The sequence below is a fragment of the Elgaria multicarinata genome, chromosome 21 (assembly GCF_023053635.1).
Source record: "Elgaria multicarinata webbii isolate HBS135686 ecotype San Diego chromosome 21, rElgMul1.1.pri, whole genome shotgun sequence".
In the NCBI taxonomy this organism is placed as follows: Eukaryota; Metazoa; Chordata; class Lepidosauria; order Squamata; family Anguidae; genus Elgaria; species Elgaria multicarinata.
Genome location: NC_086191.1, coordinates 13917278 through 13943977, shown reverse-complemented (window position 1 = coordinate 13943977; position 26700 = coordinate 13917278). Strand labels below are relative to the sequence as shown.

General features: G+C 48.9%; 2 protein-coding genes across 4 annotated transcripts in view; one reads left to right on the top strand and one right to left on the bottom strand.

Moving 5' to 3' along the window:
• The window catches only part of LOC134412386 (zinc finger protein 208-like), a 489474-nt gene that overhangs the window by 412257 nt on the left and 50517 nt on the right, over nt 1-26700 (top strand). The gene's annotated exons all lie outside the window — the stretch shown is intronic.
• BBS1 (Bardet-Biedl syndrome 1) lies at nt 4967-26640 on the bottom strand. 3 transcript variants are annotated; one of them, XR_010026406.1, is made up of 18 exons: nt 26559-26640; nt 24673-24749; nt 24449-24483; nt 23514-23786; nt 21624-21670; nt 19420-19458; nt 18823-18895; nt 17969-18100; nt 16878-16984; nt 16273-16393; nt 15711-15869; nt 13860-13929; nt 12751-12909; nt 11457-11590; nt 10483-10617; nt 9800-9886; nt 7910-8234; nt 4967-4987 (listed from the first exon to the last, which is right to left on the bottom strand). XR_010026406.1 is itself a non-coding variant. In XM_063146203.1 (17 exons), the coding sequence occupies exons 1-17, from the start codon at nt 26606-26608 to the stop codon at nt 8148-8150; spliced, it is 1785 nt and encodes a 594-aa protein (XP_063002273.1). In that variant the 5' UTR covers nt 26609-26640; the 3' UTR covers nt 7846-8147. The 3 variants fall into 3 exon arrangements, 2 of the variants coding, with proteins under 2 accessions (XP_063002273.1, XP_063002274.1); XM_063146203.1 differs by lacking the exon at nt 4967-4987 and having other exon boundaries at nt 7846-8234; XM_063146204.1 differs by lacking the exons at nt 4967-4987; nt 7910-8234; nt 9800-9886; nt 11457-11590 and having other exon boundaries at nt 10499-10617.

The window sequence follows — 26700 nt, the reverse complement described above, 5'->3', positions numbered from 1 at the left end:
AGGCATCACTACCTCCTTAATCCCTCACCCCCTTAGATCTAGCACACTGAGCAGTACCAGGCATGTAGATTTCCCTACAAGTGCCTACGCTCTACCGTTGCTGTGGCGTATTGTGGGAAATTAAGTGGGCAGCTAGATCCTGGAGGCTATAGACCAGCCTTCCTCAACCTGGGGCGCTCCAGATGTGTTGGACTGCATCTCCCAGAATGCCCCAGCTGGCTGGGGCATTCTGAGAGTTGTAGTCCAACACATCTGGAGCGCCCCAGGTTGAGGAAGGCTGCTATAGACCCTGGAGCCTTCCGTGGCCTTCCCTGAGATCAGAATTTGGGGGTGAAAGTTTCCTCGATGAACTCCAAAACGACTTCCCCCCCTCCCCGCCTCACAGGGCAAGACGTGCCGGTCTTGCTGGGCCTTTGCTGCCGTGTCCAACATTGAAGCCTTGTGGAACATCCACCGACATTCGCCACGGAATCTCTCGATCCAGGGTACGTTGGGCATCGGGAGGACGGGACCTGGGTTGGGCACGCAGAAGGCCTGGCTTGCGCCTGGCTCTACTGGAGCTTAGCCTCTGCCCCTGCTGCATCTACTAACGCCGCAGCGAAACTAGTAACCAGTGACTCCCTTTTTTTACAGCTTGGGACCAGGCTACCTGAAAGCCCGCCTTCTCCCATACAAGTCCACCCATGTATTTATTTATTTATTACATTTATATACCGCCCCATAGCCAAAGCTCTCTGGGCGGTCTACAAAGGTTAAAAACAGAGAACGTTAAAAACGAATATACAAAAATGCAAAAACCATCAAAAGCATAAAAACAACAGCATCCATTTAAAAGAACTGTTCTGGGGTCAGTTAAAAACTCAGCACATGTTGTTAACTGCCTGGGAGAAGAGAACTGGAGCTGACAAAAGGTAACAATGTTGGAGCCAGGTGAGCCTTGTCGGGGAGATCGCTCCGTAATTGGGGGGACACCACTGAAAAGGCCCTCTCCTTTCTTGCCATCCGAGGGAAGCTTGGAGTAGGACCTTAGATGTTGAGCGCAGTGTACGGGTAGGTTCATGGCCGGAGAGGCATTCCATCAGGTATTGTGGTCCCACGCCATATAAGGCTTTATAGGTTAAAACCAGCACCTTGAATTGGGCTCGGAAACGTACAGGCAGCCATTGCAAGAGGGCCAGAATCGGTCTTATATGTTCGAACCTTCTGGTTCAGGTTAAGAACTCTGGCGGGGTCCCAGCTCTGAGTCCCACCACCATCAAAGGCACGTTACCGGGCTCTCTGTTCTTCCGTTCCAGAGATCATCGACTGCACGTACCCCAGGAGAGGCTGTGAAGGAGGTTACGCGTGGGATGGACTCCTGACCGTTTTCAACAACAGTACGTATAACCAGCACCACCTGTTATACTTGCGATGACAACGCCTGCAATTCCCCCTGAAGGCCCCAAGGCAGCATACAACCCCCCTCCCATTTTATCCTCACAACAATCCTGTGAGGTAGGGTGCCGTCGGAGACGGGTCAGTGGGCTAGGGTCACCCGGGGAGGCTCATGGCTGACTGGGAGATTGGAACTTGGGTTTCCCGCAGGTTCAGCGGATAGGGAGAATGGTGGAACTTGTCCAGAAATAAAATCATAGAATAGCAGAGTTGGAAGGGACCTACAAGGCCATCCAGTCCAACCCCCTGCTCAATGCAGGAATCCACCCTAAAGCATCCCTGACAGATGGTTGTCCAGCTGCCTCTTGAAGGCCTCTAGTGTGGGAGAGCCCACAACCTCCCTAGGTAACTGATTCCATTGTCGTACTGCTCTAACAGTCAGGACATTTTTCCTGATGTCCAGCTGGAATCTGGCTTCCTTTAACTTGAGCCCGTTATTCCGTGTCCTGCACTCTGGGAGGATCGAGAAGAGATCCTGGCCCTCCTCTGTGTGACAATCTTTTAAGTATTTGAAGAGTGCTCTCATGTCTCCCCTCCATCTCCTCTTCTCCAGGCTAAACATGCCTAGTTCTTTCAGTCTCTCTTCGTAGGGCTCAATGCCAGGTTCAACGCAACTGATGGTTGCCTGTATTGGGTGTGGGCCTCCTCCGGGGCTGGTTGGCCTTTTGGCAGGAGAACGTCAGAAGATCGCTGCCATCTAGTTCAGCACTCTGTTCCCATAGCAGCTGCCCACGGAAAACCCACAAGCAGGACGTGAGGCCAACAGCAGCCTCCTGCCCATGTTCCCCAACAACTGCACCCTGCGTCTGATACTTGAGGTAGCACAGAACCATCAGGACTAGTAACCATGGACAGTGCCCATCGCTCCACCTTGTGGCGACAGATTCCATTGTTTTGACTCTGCACCGTGTGAAGAAGCCCTGCCTTGAATCTGCCCTGGATCTCCCCCTAACCAGCTTCTTGGAATGACTCCCCATTGGGTTCTAGTCTTTTGAGAGAGGGAGAAAAAGGTCTCCTTGTCCACCTCCTCCACCCCAGGCGTGGTTTTGTGTCCCACGGTCATTTCTCCATTTCAGTGCGGTCTCTGGATTCTGGAGGGACCTGGTGCAAAAGACTCTCAACGGACTCCTCCCTCGGCCAGTCCACTGTCTCAGCATCATGGTCCCCAGCTGCTCTTCCTCTTCCTCCTCCTCTACCTCCTGGCTCTCACTTGCTTGCTTTACAGTCAGAGGGGCAGTGAGCAAGAAGGTCCTGCCGTCTCTACCACCATTGTCTGGGCCAGAGCGAGAGGCAGGTGGGGAAGCAAGTCGCAACGGCAGAGAGGATCAACCAGGGGGATCTTGTCCATGGGCCCCTGCTGGGGTTTGGGCTCTCTGAATTTGCCCAACTATGCCTACTCTTGGTGCCAGGTCTGCTCCCCTCACTCACCATTTTTTCTACGCTACAAGCTCTGAATGAGTGAATGATGAGAAGTGCTGGTTATCACCTATAAAGCCCTCTACGGCTCGGGTCCAATTTATCTGAAAGACCATATGAGCCTGCTCATGCTCTAAGATCTTCTGGGGAGGCCTTTCTCTCAGTCCCACCGACATCCCAGGCACGCCTGATGGGTATGCGGGACAGGGCCTTCTTGGTGGCTGCTCCAAGGCTCTGGAACCGCCTTCCCAGGGAGGCCGGGCTAGCTCCCTCTGTGCTACAGTTTCATCATCATCATCATCATCATGAGATGTCTCCACCACACTCTCTCTCTCTCTTGTAGACACACATTGCTAAACACTGTGTATTCCTTCCCAGGTGGCCTGTCGAGCAGCGTCCTGTACCCCTATGTGGGCAAAGATCAGCCGTGCCAAAAACACAAGGGACGAAATGTGGCCAAGATCGACGGCTATGAAATACTCCCCCGGGATGAGAAATGTAAGGATTTGGCGGTGGGGTAGAACAGGAGAGGCCTGGAGAGAAACGAGTGAATCATTTGTGGCCAAGCGGATGTTGTTTGTAAAAGGAAGAGGCGCCCAGGTCTGCTCAAGCCTGCTTAGAACGAATGCCCCTTAATTCTAGAGGTAGGGGGGATTTGAATCGGGCAAGCAAGCGGTGAGGAAGGAAGAATGCACTCTGCACATGTTTAGAGGTACTGTCATCCGCAGCCGCATGCATAACTGGGATGGGAAGCGGACTTCGATTCTTAGGGCCTGGGCTCAGCTTATGTCCTGGTTGAGACTGTAGTGAATTAGGTACTTGTATAAAAGGAAGATGGCAGACTGCCTTACCTGTTCTGGAACAAAGATGAAGCATCAGTTGAGTAGAAAGAAGGCATGGCCCACAGTGTGAATCTTCCAAGGAACTGGGTCTCCTTTCTTTTAAGACATTAAGTTGTCTGGAAGTTGTCTTTGCCAGGCCGAACCTCATAACATTCAGAACTCTGGGAGCAAACTTCAGAGCAGCACTGGACTCTTTGGCTGGTGGTGTGTTCCAAAATTACTGCCAGCTAAAGGGTAAAGTTAAGATTTGGGTTTTGTATTGGGGGAAGCTGTCCTTAAAACAACCAGGAAGACAGTTTTATTGAGGCAATGTCAGCCTGGCAGGTAATAGCTTCTCCCCCTGAAGAAGAACTCTGTGTAACCTAAAAGCTCACTTCTGGCACTTTGAATATTAGTCAGCCCACGCCAGTTCCTCTAACCTCTGACCAGGCCCTAAGCCACACGGAAGCTAATTGGGACTTCCTGTTAGTGAAGAAAAGGCGCTCTGCATGTTCTCAGAGGCATTAGTCATAATTTATCATGCCCTAGGGTGGAAACTTGGCACTGGCTCTGTGTGTGTGCTGGTGGGGAGGAGATAAATTTTGAGACAGAACACTAGCTAAATATAACTCCTTGATCTCTCCTGTTCTCTGCCCTTCTCAATGCTAACTCTATGATCCCTGCATCATTTATTTATATAAATAAATATAAATAATCCCTCCCTCATTTTCCAGTCATCGCTGTAATAGTTGCTTCCCAAGGTCCTGTCACTGCTCTGCTCAACCAAAAATTCCTTCAGGTGAGTCTTTGGGGGAGGGGAAACCTGTCTTACCCACCTCACCTGCCCCCCCTTCCAACTTTCTTGGGAAGGTAACCTTTGTTTTAAGCCCGGGTGGGGAACCTTTCAACTCGAGGGCCACATTCAATTTCAGGGGCCGCATTCCGGTGGTGGGTGAAGTCATAAGCAGAAGGGGTGGGGCTAAAAATACAAAAAGGGCCAGTCTATCGTAGCTTAACTCTCTTACTGCCAGTATCATCACAAAAACCAGGAAACCAGCAAATGGTGGTGGAGGTGGCCATTCTTTTAAGGATTCCTCACATTTTTGCTGATTGTTACATGCTCTGTTTCTCTCGGTTTGCCAGCACTACAAAAGGGGCATTATCCGGAGATCTTCTCAGGACTGCACCCCAAGGTACCTGGATCATGTGGCAGCCATTGTGGGCTTTGATGAAGGTGAGTGGACAAGGTCTTTGCCGGCGGGGTAAGTTCTGCCACCCATTGATGGCAATAGGACCTCGAGTTCACGGCACGGGTTCTAGGGTACAGCAAAGAGCCAGCAAAAGTGGATAGGGAAAAATCCCCCATCCTCTGTGTGAAAATAAATAAATAAATAAATAAAAGCCCTGCACATAGAAAAGTAGCATCCCAGGGTAGTGTCATCCCCATTTTGCAGTTGGAGGGCATGGACCCTGAGGCCGGGAGACGGTTTGCCTGAGGTCATTTAGCCACGCCGGCTGGGAATAACAGGATCGTATTTGGTTTGAAACCTAAATCAGGCGGTTCTTTAGCGGTGGGCTGCTAGTTAACCGGTGGAACTCACTGCCGCAGGATAGCTTTTCAAAATAAGGTCAGACAAATCCCTAGAGGAGGTATCAGTAGCGAAGGATAGCTCAACCAACATGGGTGACCTGTCTCCTTCAGGCATACTTGTTCATGTCCCTGGTATCTGCCTGATCAGTGTCAAAGGCTTGGGCCTGATCCAGCAAAATGACGCTTAGTTTGCTGTTTACCCTTCTACGCAGTCAAATCTCGGCGTGGATCCTGGACTGGGTCATACTGGATCATCCAGAACTCATGGGGAGCAGACTGGGGAGAAAAGGTAGGTTGGTTTCCAATGGTTTTAACCACTGGGAAGGATGTGGGGGGACGAGGGAGGCAGCACAGGGGTGCAGCAAGCTGGAGGATGCCCAAAGGTGGGTGGCAAAGATGTCTGAGGGTCTGGAGACCAAATCCTACGAAGAAAGTGTGAAGGGATATGTTTAGCCTGGAGAAGAGATGATGAAGAGGCCGGACCATAGCCACCTTCAGATAGATGAAGGCCTGCCCCAATCTCATCTTTTATGGCTCTCAGAACATAAAGCACCAGGTTTAAATGTCATTTCAATGTTATTAAGAACTCTGTGGGCTTTCCTTTGTTGGAGGGTTTAAATTAGAGGCTCGTTGGCCCACCTACCAGGGATGCCGTATCAGTATCTTTCCTGCATTAGCAAGAGGGTAGACCAGATGGTCTCAGGGGTCCCTTACAAGTCTAGCATTTTTGTAAGCACAGTTTGGTATTCATCTCGATTCCAACCACGCATTTTTCACCGTTTCGTAGAATCATAGAATAGCAGAGTTGGAAGGGGCCTACAAGGCCATCAAGTCCAACCCCCTGCTCAACGCAGGAAACAATGTGAAACAATGACCAGGATGAACAAAAGCGTCACCCTGCCCTGTTTTAATTCGCGCTCTTCTCACCTAGGGGTATTTCCGCCTGTATCGGGGTACCAACGTTTGTGGCGTAGCCATGTATACAGCGACGGCGATCGTCAAGAATTCAGGGGGAAAGAAACCCGTCCGCTGTCCTCCCTAAATGGGACAACTCTGTGTGTGTGCCTACGTACGTATGAATGAATGAGTGAATCGTTTTATTACAATCACACACCAATACTGGGTTTTGTATGGAAGATACAGCTAATGAAGAGTAATTCAATAAAACCAATACATGTTAAAACAGGGCCAATGTAATTTTTTCTTTTGTTTGCGTTGAAACGAGGAAGAAGCTAGCATCCTTTCCGGTGACATTGGATGCATCATCCTTCAAACAGAATAGCACCAGTTCTTCCGAAGGTCATCCTGGAAAAGTTTTTAATAGGGACAGCTAAAAACGTTCAAGGGGCTGGAAATTCTCCCCTATGAGGGAAGGCTGCAACAGCTGGGATTGTTTAGCTTGGGGGAAAAGGAGGCTGAGGAGAGACATGATAGAGGTGGACAAAATGATGCCTGGTGTGGAGAATGTGCAGAGGGAGATATTTTTCTCCCTCTCTCAAAATATTAGAACCCGGGGTCACCCCATGCGGCTCTTTGGTGGGGCATTCGGGACAGATAAGAGGAAGGACTTCTACCACCCAGCGCAGATTCAAACTATGGAATTTGCTACCAAAAGACGTAGTGATGGCCTGGAATTTGGATGGCTTTAAAAGGGGGGTTGGATGAATTCATGGAGGAGAAGGCTATAAATGAAAAAGGCCTCCCTAGGTCATGGGTTCCATTGTCGTACTGGAGATTGAGGTGTGTGGGAGCAGTTCTGTCTGCAGGAGAAAGTGGGGCATGCACACTGAGAGTTCTCTTCGCCTGCAAAGCGGAAAGGGGAGCCCTCTTAAGGTGTGTGTGGGGGGGGGGTGTCGGTCCTCTGCTGGTTTTGAAGCCCTGGCAAACGGCCACCCTTCCGGCACCAGCCTGAAACGGGCTGCAGTCAGAAAAGGAAGTGCGCGTTTCGACAGATCTGGGAGGTCTACAGAAACGAGGGCTGCTTGAGAGGGGGGAAACTTAGCACCTTTTATATAAATAGGGGCGGCTGGCGGACACTGTGGTTGGGGATGGAACTCGGCTGTTCGCACCTCCGCGTTCGCAAGGCGCGGAGGCAAAAACCACATCGGTGGAGAAAACGAGCCAAGCGACAGCGACTGAGTCTCTTGCTGATAACAGCAGCCAACTGCTCTCGTGGTCGTCCCCCCGCCCCCAGCCCAGCCCACCCTCTGGTGATGGGAAGGAAAAGAGGGCCGTTCAAAATGGCAGAGAGGACCACGTTGCGAAACACGGAGCAGTGCTTGTGTGGAGGAGAACTAGAAGTGGAGACACACACACCAGCCTGTTTTGGGGGGGAGGAGGGGGGGAGGCCTGAGCCGTGCCCCCCCCCTTGATGTTTTGGATTCCAAACTCCCAAAAGCCCCAGCTAGTAGTCAGGCATGCTGGGGGTTGTAGTCCGAAACAGCCAAAAGGCACCAGATTGGGGTGGCTAGGGTATGGAAATGGCTCCAGTTCTCTGCTCCCGCGGGTTGATCTTATCCATATATCTTTTCCCCAGGGCAACACAAGCCTCTCTGCAGACACCCAACCCACACTCAAATGTAATGCAGACAAAATAAAAAAATTTATTGAGCGACTTGGACTACCGGCCTGGCTTTGCTGTTCTAACCTTTCATCTCCGACCTGGAAGGCAAGCGATTCCTAAGCAGGGCCTATTCTGTGGCGGCCTCTGGATGCGGGCCGGTCTTCAACGGGAGGAGAGGGCCCGTTTGCCGCCATCTGGCGGCCCTGGGAGGAGACTCCTCTCTGCGCGTCCCGTCACGATGCTGCCGAAAGGTAAAGCTAACGCTGCTTTCTAGGCGGCCAGCTCAGAACGGAGTTTTCTTTGGCTTCCAGCACAAGGAAGTTCACACAGCCGCCAAGCCTTCGCTGACGGGCATGTTGATGTGTGCCGTGAGCAAGGGCTCCGTTGTGCCTTCGTGCAACACAAATACCTGCAAAGCAGACAGCCGCAAGTGAGGAGCAGAACAAGGCGCTCTTTAGAAGCCCATTCGTTCATTTTTTAATTCCACGTACGACCTTCCTCCAGCGCCCAACAACCAAAGCTCTCTGGCAGGTTGGCAAAACAAAAACGTAAAAAAAAACCCATACGATGCAATAACATGGTAAAACGTCAACCTTCAGCTGAAGGCAGGGTAAATCCGAAGTTTTAAAATGGCAGAGTGAAAAGTAGTAGCAGCACGGCAAAAGATTGGAGCGTGTTTAGAGGAGGGCAACCAGGATGATCAGGGGTCTGGAAACAAAGCACTATGAAGAGAGACTGAAAGAACTGGGCATGTTTAGCCTGGAGAAGAGAAGATTGAGGGGAGACATGATAGCACTCTTCAAAGACTTGAAAGGTTGTCACACAGAGGAGGGCCAGGATCTCTTCTCGATCCTCCCAGAGTGCAGGACACGGAATAACGGGCTCAAGTTAAAGGAAGCCAGATTCCGGCTGGACATCAGGAAAAACTTCCTGACAGTTAGAGCAGTACGACAATGGAACCAGTGACCTAGGGAGGTTGTGGGCTCTCCCACAGTAGAGGCCTTCAAGAGGCAGCTGGACAAGCATCTGTCAGGGATGCTTTAGGGTGGATTCCTGCATTGAGCGGGGGGTTGGACTCGATGGCCGCTTGCATTGGCTGCCTATACGTTTCCGAGCCTAATTCAAGGTGCTGGTTTTAACCTATAAAGCCCTACACGGCTTGGGACCACAATACCTGACGGAACGCCTCTCCCGACATGAACCTCCCCGTACACTGCGCTCAACATCTAAGGTCCTCCTCCGACTCGATGGCCTTGTAGGCCCCTTCCAACTCTGCTATTCTATGATTCTATGAAAAACGCACTAACACCAGTTTTAAAACCGAAGGGCTAAAAAGTCTGTGAAAATAAAAAGGTCTTCACCTGGTTTAGAGATGCGTTGTTGCGTGTGTGATCTGTTTTATGTCCTTACGCGAATGGTTTTATACTTTATATAATGTATTTTAATGGTTTAAAATTTTTGTGAAGTGCCCAGAGAGCTTTGATTATGGGTGTTAAAAATACGACCAAAATTTTGATACGAATCCTGAAATTTCACACCATTTCATTGGTTAGCAGTCCATCCCGTATACAGAGTTCCAATACTGGTTTCCAAATCAAAAGGCTATATAAATGCACAATGTCTACATCCCAAATGTATTTCAATGAAACGGTCCTCTTCAGTCAATAGACAGGCCTGTCCTAAACATTCTGGGAATCGTGGGCTCAAGTGACAGAAAGCCAGATTCCCGCTGGACATCAGGAAAAATGTCCTGACTGTTAGAGCAGTACGACAATGGAACCAGTGAACTAGGGAGGTTGTGGGTTCTCCCACCCTAGAGGCCTTCAAGAGGCAGTTAGCTGGACAGCCATCTGTCAGGGGTGCTTTCAGGGATTCCTGCACTGAGCAGGGGTTGGACTTGATGGCCTTAGAGGCCCCTTCCAGCTCAATGGTTCTATGATTCTATTACAGGAAAATCAACACATGGACACCAACCTTAATGATATCGGAGATCCCTTGGTCACTGAGACACTCCACAAAGGTCACCAGCGGGTAATTCAGTCCCGGGACCAGCATCGGAGTCTAAAGGAGGGCAGAAGTTAAAGAAAATTTTCAATGCAAGCAGAGCACCGGGGAGGCAGAGGAATGTCTAGAAAGAATGAAGCTGCAGGGTTCAGACTCCCACGTCGAAGACAGGCTGCAAATGTCGAACAAGACATGAGTGCCTTCTCTGGCGTGGCGTGTGCCTGAACCTCTGAGAACAACCAAAACCGCTATAGGGCACACAACATTTGCAAATATGCCAAAATCAGGCGTGCTTGGTGGGAACACGGGACAGGGCCTTCTCGGTGGCTGCTCCAGTGCTTTGGAACTCTCTTCCCGAGGAAGATAGACTGGCTCCCTCCTTGATGGGCTTTCGGAAGCAGGCAAAAACTTGTTTGTTCCGGCAGGCCTTTGGAGAATAATCTGGCGCTCCGTCTACGTTAAGGACTTGTAAAATGGTCTTGTATTTTAAACATTTAATGTTTTAATATTGTAATTTTTGTTAAAATTATATATATTGGACATTTCTTTTCCTAGGTTTATAATGTATATGTTTTAAATTTTGTAAGGCCGCCTTGAAGGCGGGATACAAATAAATATAATAATAATAATACCTAGGAGAAGGATGGAGTTACCTTGAAGGAAGGATGTTCTACGGAGTAGAGTTTTTCATCATAGAGGAAGCTGATGAGGAGGTTAGCGACCGCACGGGTATCTGACATATTCTGGAGGTTTAGGCTCAACTTAAAGGTGGGGCCCATCCCCTGGACCTGTGGAAGAAGGGTGTAAGCAAGTGTGGAAACTGAGCACAGAAGACAAAGAGGATTGGATAGGCAGTGTCCCAGTGAAGCCTCCAGGACCTCCATCAGATGATGTGTTTGGCTTGAGGTCCTGCTCCCAACCCATGTCGGAACTAGGGAATAGCTGTGGGAGAGTTCCCCCCACTCAAGTATCCATAGTTGATTTTTTAAAATACTTCTCTTTTTCCTTGCCCTGCCCCCCTCTGGTTTTCAACCCATGTCTCCACGGAGATATCATAACGCCTCTCATGACCTGAAAAATCATCTCGGCCAATTTAGACCTGTTGGACCGATCTTCAGGGGAGGCCTTGTTGTCCGTGCTAAACCCTGCAGTGTCCCGTCTGGCAACAACACATCCATGGGGCCTTCTCTGTGGTGGCCCCTTCCCTCTAGAATAGCCTTCCTCAACCTGGGGCGCTTCAGATGTGTTGGACTACAACTCCCAGAGCATTCTGGGAGTTGTAGCCCAACACATTTGGAGCGCCCCAGGTTGAGGAAGGCTGCTCTAGAACGACCTCCCCTCTGAGATACATCGGGCACCGAAGATCATGTGCTTTTGGCGACTACTAAAAAGGTGCTAGTTCACCCCGGCTTTTCCCGACCCTCAACTTATCTGAATGCTGCTATAGTTTTTTCTGACGTATTGTTTTGTAATAGGGTGGGATTTTCAAAATGGGAAGCGGTATAGAAACGTTTCAAAACGATGAATAAATAATTACTACAGGAGATTTAATCTAGGGAGGGTTCGAAGGGGTCCTGAGCACATCCAAAGCCACAAGCCCTTCCGGACTCTTTCCTCTTTCTCTCACCACTGCATTCATCTTGAGCGGCTCCTGCAACGACTCTGAGACAGGCGTCATGCTACACTCCAGCGCCCGGACGTAAGCGCGGGCTGCCATCAAGCGGATGCGGCTCAGGTCCGTCTGAAACACCCGATGCATGGCTAAGGAAGAAGGGAAGGGAGGCGGATTAAAGGAAGGAGAAGAGGAGAGCAAATGTTCTCTCTCTGTTCCCAGCTTCAAAACATCCTCTGGGCACATAGATTAGCGAGTCTGTAAAGCCATCGCTCACCAGCCAAGAACTCACCAGTTCTATCCTCAGCATCACCAAAAGCTGCCAGGTAAAGAATTTTTTGTTCTCCCAGGACTTTTAGTCCTTCTGCATTTATTTATTTTTAACTGTTGTGTTTTTAGACGTTTACAGTCCTTTTACAACTTCATTGGCTGCCAGTCCAGGTCCGGGCCCGATTCAAAGTGCTGGTATTGACATTTAAAGCCCTAAATGGTTTGGGGCCAGGTTATTTGAAGGAACGCCTCCTCCCATATGTACCTGCCCGGACCTTAAGATCATCTGCAGGGGCTCTTCTCCGTGAGCCCCTGCCAAAGGAAGTGAGGCAGGTGGCTACTAGGAGCAGGGCCTTCTCCGCTGTGGCACCCCGGTTGTGGAATGAGCTCCCCAGAGAGGTTCGCCTGGCGCCTACATTGTATTCCTTTCGTCGCCAGCTGAAGACCTTTTTATTCTCTCAGTATTTTAACACTTAATTTTAACTTAAATTTAAATTTTACTGTTCTAACTCTGTATTTTAATTTTATATCAATTTTGCTGCGTGGTTTTTATCCTGGTTGTGCTTTTGAGACTGTATTTTGAATTTGTGTTTTTAAACTGTTGGTTGTTTTATTATGGTTTAAATTTTTGTGAACCGCCCAGAGAGCTTCGGCTATTGGGCGGTATGGAAATGTAATAAATAAATAAATAAATAAATAAAATAAATACACGGCTTTGGTATGGAAATGTAATAACTGAAATGAAATCTGTATTGAATCTCTATTGGTCCTTATCCAGGTCTAGTCTATGATTCTATGAGTGAAACCGTTGCTACCACGGTTGATGGTACCGAAAGCCTCTGAGAGGTCCAAGAGAATCAATGGGAATGTTTCCGGGGAGGTTATAAAAGCCCCAAATGTGTGAAGCGGAGAAAAAAATCTCCTCCTCCAGAGAAGGAGGAAGAAAGAGCTTAGCGCTTGCTTGGAGGCTGTGTGCCCAAGCGCTGGCCCAGGTGGCCGAGGGCACCGTGCCGTGAAACCCGCCGCCCGCGTGACTCACCTACTCCGTTTTCTCGCTCCCGCAGCGTCTGGTCCACATACAGCTTTGTTTTCTTGGGAACGCTGAGTTTGATACTCTGGGCGACAGGGGCTCCGACAACTGCGTCCCCCTTGTTGAATGTGGCCGTGCGTTTCAAAATCTTGATGATCAGACCCCCGCCTAAGAGAAGAAGAGGAAAGACGAGACGCAAGGCAGAGGCAGGGCGCTATCACACACACACACATGCTTTCCAGTGTACCTCCACGAGCACTAGAAACTTGTTGCCTCCGTTTTGCTTTGAAATTAGAGATGGGGAAACAAAGGAGGTACTCCCTCAGCTACCAACTCCAGCCAGCTTAAACTAACATGGCTTTTGCCCCAGGAGCCCTGAGTGAGGTCTGTCTGTGAAGCGGAGGTTTTTAGCAAAATTCTCAGCTGCAGCCGAGGCCCCAAGGTTCAGCGGCACATGTCCCCTTTCAACCAGACAGGAGATCTGCAGTTTCCAGCCCCACAGGAAGTCCCTGCAATCAGGGGCAGGATAAAGCTAAGTGCCACATGTTAGGAGATTCAAGAAGGACGCAGACAAGCTGGAGCATGTTCAGAGGAGGGCAACCAGGATGATCAGGGGTCTGGAAACAAAGCCCTATGAAGAGAGACTGAAAGAACTGGGCATGTTTAGCCTGGCGTAGAGGAGATTGAAGGGAGACATGAGAGCACTCTTCAAATACTTAAAAGGTTGTCACACAGAGGAGGGCCAGGATCTCTTCTCGATCCTCCCAGAGTGCAGGACACGGAATAACGGGCTCAAGTTACAGGAAGACAGATTCCGGCTGGACATCAGGAAAATCTTCCTAACTGTTAGAGCAGTACGACAATGGAACCAGTGACCTAGGGAGGCAGTGGGCTCTCCCACACAAGAGGCCTTCAAGAGGCAGCTGGACAACCATCTGTCAGGGGTGCTTTAAAGTGGATTCCTGCATTGAGCAGGGGGTTGGACTCGATGGCCTTGTAGGCCCCTTCCGACTCTGCTATTCTATGATTCTATGAAATGTCCCCTCTTCCAGAGACGTCCGGCTGCCCACTGCTCGGAAACATCGCACTGGGTGAGATGCCTTATGTTCTGCTCTTACCTTTAGTCGTCATGACCAGGGTGTTATCCTCTCGCCCGTAGCGGCCAAAGCAGATGCTGGTGACGACATCCTGGCAGCAGGAGAGAAAGAAAAAAGAAGTGTGAAAAGAGACGTTTTGGGGGTGGGAGATGAGGGAGAGAGAACAGAGGTGCACTTCATTGGTGGCCCATATATATTGTTTTAACTTGGTTTATGGTTTAATTTGTTTTTAGCTGTGTATATTTATTGTTTTATACGGTATGCTTTTATCTGTATGACGCCCTGAGATCTTATTTATTTATTTATTTATTTATTTATTTATTTATTAAATTTATATACCGCCCCATAGCCGAAGCTCTCTGGGCGGTTTACAAAAGTTAAAAAAGCAGTGGACATTAAAGAGTATACAAAATTTTAAACCATCAAAAACATAAAAACAACAGTGTAAAACAGTATCCGTTTTAAACAACAGCAGTTCTGGGGTCCATTAAAAAAACAAGCAAACTTAGCGTTGCTAAATGCTGTTAAAACGCCTGGGAGAAGAGAAAAGTCTTGACCTGGTGCCTGAAAGTTAACAGTGTTGGTGCCAGGCGAGCCTCATCGGGGAGATCATTCCACAGTCGGGGAGCCACCACCGAAAAGGCCCTCTCCCTTGTTGCCATCCTCCAAGCTTCCCTCGGAGTAGGCACTCGGAGGAGGACCTTTGATGTTGAGCGCAGTGTACAGGTAGGTTCATGTCGGGAGAGGCGTTCCGTCAGGTATTGTGGACCCAAGCAGTGTAGGGCTTTATAGGTTAAAACCAGCACCTTGAATTAGGCTCGGAAACGTATAGGCAGCCAATGCAAGTGGCCATTGAGTCCAATGCAGGAATCCACACTAAAGCATCCCCGACAGAAGGTTGTCCAGCTGCCTCTTGAAGGCCTCTAGGGTGGGAGAGCCCACAACCTCCCTAGGTCACGGGTTCCATTGTTGTACTGCTCTAACTGTCAGGAAGTTTTTCCTGATGTCCAGCCGGAATCTGGCTTCCTTTAACTTGAGCCCGTTATTCCATTTCCTGCACTCTGGGAGGATCGAGAAGAGATCCTGGCCCTCCTCTGTGTGACAACCTTTTAAGTATTTGAAGAGTGCTCTCATGTCTCCCCTCCATCTTCTCTTCTCCAGGCTAAACAGGCCCAGTTCTTTCAGTCTCTCTTCATAGGGCTTTGTTTCCAGACCCCTGATCATCCTGGTTGCCCTCCTCTGAACACGTTCCAGCTTATCTGCGTTCTTCTTGAATTGTGGATCCCAGAACTGGACGCAATACTCTAGATGAGGCCTAACCAGGGCCGAATAGAGAGGAACCAGTACCTCACGTGATTTGGAAGCTATACTTCTATTAATGCAGCCCAAAATAGCATTGGCCTTTCTTGCAGCCATATTGCACTGTTGGCTCCTATTCAGCTTGCGATCTACAACAATTCCAAGATCCTTCTCATCTGTAGTATTGCTGAGCCAAGTATCCCCCATCTTGTAACTGTGCATTTGGTTTCTATTTCCTAGATGTAGAACTTGGCGTTTATCCCTATTAAATTTCATTCTGTTGTTTTCAGCCCAGCACTCCAGCCTATCAAGATCATGTTGAAGTTTGGGATCTCCTGCAATCCCTCCTCTTCCTGAATTCCGTTCTATTCTTCCTCCCTTTCGCCGAGTGCAGGCCTCCCCGATCTGTGTTCAGTTCTCTCCAGGTTCTGTCCTGTATCTCCCAGTGGTTACCTTCATGGGAGGAGGCTCGCCATAGACGACTCCTTCCTTAGAGTTCTCCCCGCCCAGCTCCCGTTCTGCTCCGGTCACCAACCTCCCCACCAAAGTCAGCTCTGCTCTAATGTGTCTCACCTGTGTTTGGATGACGTTGACCAGGTTCTTGTCCCGGTACATGTGGACTTCTCTGTTGGCCAAGGCCACCAGCACAGCCTGGAAGCTCTGGAACTTCTCATCCAGGAGACCGACAGTGACGGGCGTGGCTGGCAGTGGGACCACCCAGAGCTTCTTCCCCTGCCGGGAGAAGAGAGCGTCAGGTTCATGCCTGAGCGGCTACTCGTACCCTGCTCCCCAATCCATTTCCTTGATAGTTAAGGGCCACCCGGCATCAGGATTGTCCTTGCTTTAACCCCTGAAAGAAGAATGAGGCACCAACTCTGCCACCTGCAGGCAGAAAACACACGCACGCACCCAAAGCCCACCATGCCCTTCAATGTATTTTGGCCTTGTTCAGTTAAGTCTAATTCACTTTTGGATTCCAGGTTACAGAACTGCGCCCAGGTCCAAGCTAAGCCCTGGTGACTAAATTCCCTCGCATTCATTCTGGCACTTCAGAAAAGGCAAAGTGCAGAGCCTCAGCCATGCAGCCATGAATTAAACCTCCTCCTCCTCACGGCCACGGCAGCCACCCCACAACCTTCTGAGTGTAGCCTTGCAGTGTCTCGTCCGAACAGGCCGCCACGATGTTCTTCTGGACCCGAACCAAGCCCACGGCTTGTGCGCTCAGCTCAATGCAGTATTTGGGCCGCTTGGAGTCTCTGCGGAGGAGAGAAAGACAGCGGTGATGGATGGGGACCGGGACTGGAAGCAGCTTCGGGGCAGGGCTGACCCCAAACCTTTCATGCTCGGGGTGGAAGATCCAAAGGGTACCTTCCTTCCCTCCTGCCAATGAACAAGGGACCTGAATTCTGGGTTGTCATTAGGTGCAAACCCATCCATGTTAGCCACGAATAACCCAGAAAGAGAACCCATGGTTTGTGGTTGGGTTGTGAACGCTGGGTTGTCGTTATGTGTGAACCCAGAACCGTGGGTTGTTCGCGGGGTGTTTCACCTGGCTACTGGCTGGTGATGCATAGGCTGGAGTTTGGCTTGCCTCCTGCCCCAGGACTGAACGTTGAGGCTGAGGTCTGGGCAAGGATTTGGACTGTCTTCTCCCATGTCAGATAGAACCTTGCTGGGCTCTTCTCAAGCCTGCTTGCCCCCGTAGCCATGGGCAGCTGCTCCCTCCGTTCTCCCACCCACCTGCGGAGGATGTAGGCGCATCCATTACGGCAGGCCACGGTGAGCCGATACTCCACGTCAAACTGACCCGTGACGTCCAGGAAGGCCGGCACGCTCGGCACCGTCATCTGCCGTGGAGAACAAGAGACCGGTGGTGAGGCTGGATTCCCCCAGGCAGAGCGCCTCGAAGGGACAGGTAGGAGGCGGAGTTTATACAGGGGGTGGCACTGTGGATCCTCCAGGCAAGCGGAGAGTTTACCAGTTGGTAAGAGAAGTCCCCAACAGCCGCACCACTGGACCACAAGATTCTGAGATGTCATGGAAGACCATCTTCTCCCTTGCTTTATCCAAGTTTTTTATTTTATTTTAAATGTTAGCTGTTAGCACTGTTGGCTGCAATGAGTGTCATTTCCTCGGAGGAAAAGGCGGCGTACAAATCAAATCAATCAAAACTAGAAACGTATCTTTTTTAATTTCTTCAAAGCTAGCGTTCTCAGTCAGCCAAATCATTCTTTTTATCTCACATGTCTTCCCAAGGAAATAGGGGAGCAGAGCAGCTCTCTCTCTCGCTCTCTCTTTTTTTATATATCCTCACCACAGCCCTGCAAGGTAGGTTAGACTGAAGGAGAGCCAGTGTGGTGTAGTGGCTACAATGTTGGACTGGGAGTCGGGAGATTTGGGTTCTAGTTGCCACTTGGCCATAGAAACCCACTGGGTGACTTTGTCACAGACTATCAGGCCAACCCTACCTCACAGGGTTGTTGTTGTGAGGATAAAATGGAGAGGATTATGTACGCTGCCTTGGGTTCCTTGGAGGAAAAAAGGTGGGATATAAATGCAATAAATAAATAAATAAACTGGCCCAATGTCATGCAGTGAGCTAGCTCCATGGATGAGGTAAGATCTGAACTCAAGTCTCCCCAACCTAAATGCTCTTATCCACTCTACTGTACTGAATTCTACAGCTGGATGTGTGATAGCGGAGAACATGGGAGCAAGTGGTAGATGTAAGATGCAGAGGAATGTAAAATGTAAGGTGCCGAGGAAATGATCCTCCCCACTTGGAACATGCAGGCTTTTGAATATCACAGAGCTCTTCTTCAAGGCCTCACCTTTGCCAGGATGGTAAAGGCCTCGGGGTCCAAGATTAGGATTTCGGCATTCTCTGTCCCAATCACCAGGCAGCTGATCGCGTCCTCGTCCACCATGTTCTTCTTCAGGGTGGCCATGCAGGTGATCACCGTCTGGAAGACATGGTCGGGGTGGTGGGTATCTCTTAGGGTCAGACCTAAGAGGGATGAGTCCCAGAGCGCGAGGACAAAGTTTCTAGGCCATCCCTTTCTTAAGCAGCAGGATGGAACACGTAGTGAAAAGGGACCTAATGCTGGTACCCAGTGTGCAAAATCAGTTCAATTTCTGCACTGTAAAGGAGGCACAGAAGGTGGCAACAGAGGGAAGCGCCTTCTAAGTGGTGGCCCCCCCAACTGTGGAATGCTCTCCCCAGCGAAGCCCGCCTGGCACCAACGCTGTCATCTTTTCAGCGCCAGGTTAAGATTGCCCTTCTATTCCTGGGCATTTAATGGCATATGAAGGGGGCATTGATGTCAGCTGTCTTGAACAGGTCTGGTATTTTAATTGAAATTGCTTTTAACTGTTTAAACGGCTTTCGATTTTATATATTGAAATGAATATGCTGCGTTTTATGATCTTGTATCTGTGGTTAGTGACTTTGTGAGTTGTTGCGTTGTGGTAGAGAAATGAAAATTGTAATAATAGTAATTTCGTTTCGATACCACCTAAAAGCCAAGCCCTGCAAAAGGCCATTCATGGAATATTGGACAGCATTTGGACATGGTCAGCTGACTGACACCCAAATCCCACTCCATGGGTGGAGTTTGTGCTTCCTCTAAGCGGGAGAATCTCCCCACACCCACCCGACGACCCCCCCAGGCATAGGAGTACACACCTGGTGCTTGATTGGCTGCAGTTTATGCTGGTTCACAAAGGACTCCATCTCAGGTGGGTCGAGGGTGAGGAACCTACAGAGCAGAGGGGAAGATGGTGAGGAGATCATAGGGACCTCACCCCCAGGGAAGCCGTTCACACAGCACGCTAACCCACACTCCGTGGTTGAGCGTGGGCTGCTGTGGAACCACGGGTAGTTTGTTGAACCGTGGGTTAGCGTGTGATCTGAACCCAGGACATTTTCCCCAGGGTGGCTTAACCATGCAGTGCAGCTGGTTAACCACCCTGAACAATCCAACAACAAGCCATGGGTTGTCAAGGTGGCTTGTTTGAGAAGAATGAGCCACACCCCATGGTTAACAAGCTGCCCTGTGGGAAACGTCCTGGGTTCAGATGACACGCTAACCCACGGTTTGACAAACAACCCACCCTCAATCTCTGTGTGGGTTAGCGTGTTGTGCGAACCCAGTCAGAGAGAGAAGAGAGACGGGGCGATCACCAGCCACCCTCCAAGGGGGAAAGGTTGATGAAAAGACGAAGGCTGAACGCCAGTCAAGCCTGAAGCAAAGGATTTAGGGGTCTCTGCCCAAGGGCTCACCTCAGGGACTGCACCGACAAGGGCATCTCAGAATTTTCCCTGTCAGGGAAGAAGATAAGACAAGTCAGGGCAAATTGAACTTGTGAGGCTTTTCTCTTACTCATGCCAGTGTGGGCAGCAACTAGCTTTGGGCCTGAGAGCCTTCCACAAATGAAATCTCTCAGCCTCAATTTCTCAACTCAAGTTAAATCGGCATGAATGAATGAATGTTTGTTTATTTCGGTCATAGACCAGCACAACAGAAAACATCATCGCAATAATATTAAAAACCCCAATATACAATAAAATACATACATAAAATCCATAAAACGCCACTTCCCCCTCCTTTCCTATCAATGTGGTTATTGCTGTGAAACTCAAGTTAAATCGGCATAGTCCTGGTCCAGACCTGCAGCAGAAGAATTCCATCTCCCACGGTGTCTATGCCGTGTGCCCCAGTCAAATAGTACCCAAGTGAAGGACAGGCTCTGCAACTTAATCCGAGTTAGGAGTCTGCCGCAGAACTTACTTCAACGCTAGGCCTTAGCCTTCAGAGAAGACACGTGGAGACTGCCTCTGAACATGGGCAGAGGGCCTCTGTTGCACTAACCGAAGCCTGCCCACGCTCCAATGCAGGCTGAAAGCAGAGCTCCGGTTGTCAGTACCTGGGGCACCAAACAGAGCGCTCATTTCTATTTAGTCATTAAAACTATTTCTAAACCATCGTTAAGATGAGATACCGATGAACCGTCCGGCAACACTCACCATCGGGAATTCATGGGGAGGGGAGAGAGAACCACTTCTTCCTCTCCACCTTTTCAACCACTTTCAATGATCTGGAGTCCTTATTTTTTACTCACCCTCCCTTTGAACAGCAATAACCACATTGATAGGAGAGGAGGGGGAAGTGGCGACCTGACCCTTCCACCATTATGAGAGCAAGTACAGAAGGGTGCTCAGGACACCAGTCTTAAAATCTCTTCACTGGCTGCCAATTAGTTCCCGGGCGAAGTATAAAGTGTTGGTTATCACCTTTAAAGCCCTACATGGTTTGGGTCCAGGCTACCTGCGGGATCGCCTTCTCCCGTACAATCCGCCCCGCACACTCAGGTCCTCTGGGGAGAAGTTCCTTCAGCCAGCCAAAACTAGGCTGACAACTATTACCCAGAGGACCTTCTCTTCTGCTGCCCCCAGACTGTGGAATGGCCTGCTGGAGGAGACTCATCAGCTTGACAGTCTTTTAGCATTCAAGAAAGCTATCAAGACTGATCTCTTCCGGCAGGCCTACCCAGTGGAATTTTAGGATGCTTTTAGTATGTTTTTAGGATGTTTTTTAACAGTGTATACTATGTTTTTAATCACTATTTTATGTATTTTATGCTTGCTGATGTTTCCTGCCTCGATCCAATCGGAGAGGTGGTTAAGTAATAATAATAATAATAATAATAATAATAATAATAATAATAATGAGCTGCAATAAACTAAGATGCTCCTACTAACTCCTGTAACTGCCACTCAAGAATCCTCTTTCTCTGGGGGCGGGGGGAACCCCTGGCTTTCAAAAAGCTTTGTTGCCTACAACTCCCATTATCCCCAACTATTGGCCATGCTGCCCGGAGATGAGGGGGGTGGCTCAGGCTAGGGAATTCTGCCTGGAACAAACAAACAAGAACCTTACATGCATTTCACAGGGCGAGTAGCTAGGAGCCATTCCAAATTAACTAAAGAGGTGGGATGTCACATATGTGGGTTCTTGGCATCTCTATGTTGAGCCACCAACACCCTGCTTCAGCTTGGTGTTCCGGCACTTAGGGCTTTTCTACATGAGGCATTTATCGCGTGCTCCTCATTCCTGACTCATGGTTGTTTGTAAGCTCTTTAGACGCTGCTGTGACCCTCCAGTTTCGCTTCTGTGTCTAACAATCACTTTCAGCAATTTTTTGTCTTTGGTGCAGGGAAAATGCAGCCTTTAATAGTGAACGCAAAAGAAAGTGCTTTTTTTCGCGTGATTCTGTGCTACCACACTGCCACCTAGAGGCTATGCCATGGAAAAGCGGGAAAGGAAACACCATGTAGTGCTCGGATCTCAGTTCTGCGACGAAACCGAAAATAGATCCAGCTGATTCACAGCCTTGGGAAGCAAAGTCGCATATTCCACCCCTGCTTTTTCTCTGCTTTTTAGGATTCTACGTTTTCCACCCTGCCCAAACTCAAGAGTTTCTCACCGGATCACCTCTAGCATTTCTTTCATCGACAGAAGGTCAACCTTGTCCTACAGAGAGAGAGAGAGAGAGAGAGAGAAGAGGACAATCAGTTATGGCCCAGGCACACACCGCAGAGTCGAGCAGAGACCTAGGAATTTTGCCGCAGCTGGAAATGGAGTTCAATTCAGACTGTGCAGAGTCAGAATAGGAGAGGTTCTGCAACCAGGATGATCAGGGGTCTGGACCCAAAGCCCTATGAGGAGAGACTGAAAGAACTGGGCATGTTTAGCCTGGAGAAGAGAAGATTGAGGGGAGACATGAGAGCCCTCTTCAAATACTTAAAAGGTTGTCACACAGAGGAGGGCCAAGATCTCTTCTCGATCCTCCCAGAATGCAGGACACGGAATAACTGTCTTCTCATTATGTGGCCAAAGAACTTCAGTTTTGCCTTTAATACCATTCCCTCAAGTGAGCAGTCTAGCTTTATTTCCTGGAGCATGGACTGGTTTGATCTTCTTGCAGTCCAAGGCACTCTCAGAATTTTCCTCCAACACCCAAGTTCAAAAGCATCTATCTTCCTTCGCTCCGCTTTCCTTATGGTCCAGCTCTCACAGTCATAGATTACTATGGGGAATACCATTGCTTTAACTATGCTGACCTTTGTTGTCAGTGTGGTGTCTCTGCTCTTAACTATTTTATTAAGACTCTAGCATACTCAAAACACAAAATGGCAACATTAATAGACTCTAGTGTACGCAAAACACAAAATGGCAACATTAATGGACTCTAGCGTACACAAAACACAAAATGGCAACATTAATAGACTCCAGCAGACGCAACACACAAACACACACTTTCCATATTGCTCCTAGAGGAGAAGGCTATCAATGACTACCAGTCTTGATGCCTCTATGCTTCCTCTCGTAATCAGAGGCCTATGTACACCAGTTGCTGGGGAACATGGGCAGGAGAGTGCTGTTGCACCATGTCTTGTTTGGGGGGCCTGGTCGGCCACTCTGTGAACAGAATGCTGGACTAGATGGACTCTTGGTCTGATCTAGCAGGGCTCTTCTGATGTTCTCCAACATTGCATAATGACCCACAGGTCAAAATTATAAAACCGGCCAAGGAAGCTACAGATCTCCCACGCATGCATCCTGCTAAACTCCATAAATCCTGGCCCCAGTTGAAGAGGTGTGTGTGTACATGTGTGTGTGTGTGTGTGTGTGTGTGTGTATTCCCACCCTCCCAAATAACAACAACATCTATTATCCAACATTTATTACTTTCAAACATTCTCCAGTGTGCTCAGCATTTGGGATTTAAATTAACTGCAGTTAACCACCATCTAATTTCCACCAGCACCCAGGGAAAGCAGCAGGGTTTCCTTCCCCCCCCCCCCACACACACACAAAAAGTGAGCCAGTGGTTTTGAAATACTTAAAAGGTTGTCACACAGAGGAGGGCCAGGATCTCTTCTCGATCCTCCCAGAGTGCAGGACACGGAATAACGGGCTCAAGTGACAAGAAGCCAGATTCCGGCTGGACATCAGGAAAAACTTCCTGACTGTGAGAGCAGTACAAGAATGGAACCAGTGACCTAGAGAAGTTGTGGACTCTCCCACACTAGAGGCCTTCAAGAGGAAGCTGGACCACCATCCGTCAGGGATGCTTTAGGGTGGATTCCTGCATTAAGCAGGGGGTTGGACTCGATGGCCTTGTAGGCCCCTTTCAACTCTACTATTCTATGATCCCATGGATTAGAAAAGAATTATATGTGCCCTAAGATCCAAGGAGCAGGATGCCAAAAACGCAAATCAGAAGGAAGGGGAAATGGCTGAAGACCCAACGCCAAAAATATCTGCCCAGCAGACACCCTCCTCATCCGAAGTCTGGCCTCGCTCTCCTTACCTCCTTTGCCTGCTCCCAGACCTCCTTCTCGGTTGGGTTCGGTTCCATCAGGGGCAGTGTAAACTTGAAGTAGGGACGCAGGTTCTTGTACACGTAGATGTAAGGCCCAGAGGCCACCGCCACAGCAGGCATGCGCGGCTCATGCTGCTCCATCAGGAAAGCGGCGACACTTGCGGGCAAATCCGGCAGGGCGTTTTCACTCAGGAGGCCCATGCCTTGGTACACCTTCAGCTTCATCTCATGGCCCGTAGAGCCCAAATTGCCCACCACCAGCTGGGGAAGGAAAAGGAGAAGAGAGCTAAGAGCCTCCTTGAATTATGTGTATGGTTGCGCACTCAACGTTTCTTAGGATGCCGAGATACCAGAATAGGCTAAGTGGTAAATGGAAAGACAAGCACACAAAACAAACCGGATATTTTTTTTTAAAAAAATATCTCATTGATTTTTATCCACCTTTTCGCCAAGCTAAAGTGTAGAAATTGTATGCATTTGTAGCGGTATGGTATGAATGGTCCATTAGGCCAACGGGAAATATTTATTTATTTATTTATTTATTGCATTTCTATACCACCCAATAGCCGAGGTTCTCTGGGCGGTTCACAAAAGTTAAAACCATCAAATACAATTCAAAGTATAAAACAAACGCAAGGCCCTTTTACACAAGGCTTGTATCGTGCGATCTAGGTTGGCTGCTCACGGAAGTTAGCGAGTCCTTTACACGATGTCATCGACCTCCAGGGTCCCTCCCATGGTTTATGACTTGTATCCCGCTTTCAAAAACATTGGCGATAAGGTGTGTTATTCCGATCGAAGATGGAGGTAGGATGGGGAAAAAGCAGACTGGGCACAGGTTTGTGGGTGCGATGGGAGGAAATTTGAAGAGCTGGTACCAGGCCAGAGAAGGGTTTGTGGGTGAGACAGCAGCACCACCTTACCTTATGGTCTCCATCGCCATGCAGATCAGCGAGGGCTAAAACAGAAAACAGACCCCGTGTCAGCCCATTCAACAAGAGGTCCAAACTGGGAGATGGGGGCTACCAGAGGGAGCATGATTTGGCTAAAATTAAGGGAGGGGAATCAGGTGGTGGGGCACCCACCCCTCCAAACAAGGAAGAGACACCCGTTGTTACAGAGTCACTGAAAAGGCATCCTGACTTACCGACGCAAGAGGAGAATGTGTACAGGTTGGCCACCGGGTCGTAGTGGGCGTCCAGCCATTTGGAATTGGCTTGAGAACTGCTAGGCAAAGCGAGGGTAGGAGAAAAGGTTGAGAAAACACACCTGAGACCTTGCAGGTACTTTGGGGCCTTTCTGCCCACGCACTCAAGGTGGGTTTACGATTTAGGGACTGCTAGGACTCTTTTCTGTCTAAACACGCCTAAGATTAGCACCCCTTGGTCTCTTTCCCCCAGGACAATTACGGGTCGTGCAAACAGCATGGAGTTGCAAGCGGAACGTTTGAGACTACATTTCCCATCACTTATGAACACTGGCTGTGCTGGCTAGGGGATGCCTGGAGTTGTAGGGTTATTTTTATAGGACTTTTTATAGATAGATAGATAGATAGATAGATAGATAGATAGATAGATAGATAGATAGGGGGTTGTAGGATTATTATTTTTTATGCTGGCTGGGGAATCCTGGAAATTGTAAATCTCTTTTGTAGGACTTTTTTTAGGGAGTTGTAGGACTTTTTTTCATATTGGTTGGGGAATGCTGGAAGTTGTGTGTGTGGGGGGGGGGGTGTGGGTTTCTGTCTAAGCATGCATAGGGTTGTGCCTTTTAAGTACCCTTGTTAGCCCATTGCATAAGAAGGATGAAGACAGTGGTAGCACTTTGGACTAAGGATGCTTGAGACACGGCTTTGGCCTGGTTCAGACAACACGCTAAACCATGCTGCTTAACCACAAAATGGTTAAGGGAATGCATTTAATGCATTCCCTTAACCATTTTATGGTGAAGCAGCATGGCTTAGTGTGTTGTCTGAACCAGGCCTTAGAGTGTGCAATTGTCCTGACTTATGTACAAAATTTTACCAGGGTTGAGGGTGGATAGTAGTAGAGTGACCATATGAAAAGGAGGACAGGGCTCCTGTAGCTTTAACAGTTGTATTGAAAAGGAAATTTCAGCAGGTGTCATTTGCATATATGGGGAACCAGGCGAGATTCCCTCTTCATTACAACAGTTAAAGTTGGAGGTGCCCTGCCCTCTTTTAAATCTGGTCACTCTAGTATAGCTCCTGCAGCTTTAACTGCTGTGACGAAGAGGGAATTTCACCAGGTTCTCTATATATACAAATGACACCTGAAATTCCCTTTTCTATGCAACTGTTAAAGATAGATGATGATGATGATGATTAGCAGAAAAGCATATAGAAGTCATGTAATAAATTTGATTGATTGATTGACTGAGTCTTGCTGGGGTGAAAATTCAACACACACACACTTTTCCCCTGAAGGACCCAGGAGTCCGAGCCTCCAGATCTAGTCATAAACTCCCCTTATCCAGGAACCCAGGAGTCCTTTGTATATATGGAGAACCTGGTGAAAGCTGCAGGAGCCCTGCCCTCTTTTAAATCTGGACACTCTAGTATAGCTCCTGCAGCTTTAACTGCTGTGACGAAGAGGGAATTTCACCAGGTTCTCTATATATACAAATGACACTTGCTGAAATTCCCTTTTCTATGCAACTGTTAAAGATAGATGATGAAGATGATTAGCTGAAAAGCATATAGGAATCATGTAATAAATTTGATTGATTGACTGAGTCTTGCTGGGGTGAAAATTCAACACACACACACACACTTTTCCACTGAAGGACCCAGGAGTCCGAGCCTCCAGATCTAGTCATAAACTCCCCTTATCCAGGAACCCAGGAGTCCTGGCTTGATATCAGAGGCAGGCAGAGACTCTTCCCCATAAGAAGGGACCCAGGAATCCTAGATTCCCATCACAAGGAGGGGAGGGGGGAGGGGGAGGCAGACAAAAAATAATAATTTCCTTCTACAAAAGATACTGTTAAAACTACCATCCTGCTCCTCCTTACCTCTCGCTGGTGCTTGCAAAGGAAGATGAAGACGCCGCTGCAGCCGCCATGACAGATAAGCCCGGGGATCCGTTGCCATGGAAACCCCATGGTTGCCAATGGGTGCACCAAAGAAATGAGTCCCCCGTAAGGTCTGCGTGTC

Coding starts and splice junctions, on each gene's coding strand:
- BBS1 (XM_063146203.1), bottom strand. CDS start 26,608: ATGGCGGCTGCAGCGGCGTCTTCATCTTCCTTTGCAAGCACCAGCGAG. Junction 24,750..26,558: donor TTTGCAAGCACCAGCGAGAG/GTAAGGAGGAGC, acceptor TTTGCCTAGCAG/TTCTCAAGCCAATTCCAAAT. Junction 23,787..24,448: donor ATGGCGATGGAGACCATAAG/GTAAGGTGGTGC, acceptor TTCCTTCCCCAG/CTGGTGGTGGGCAATTTGGG.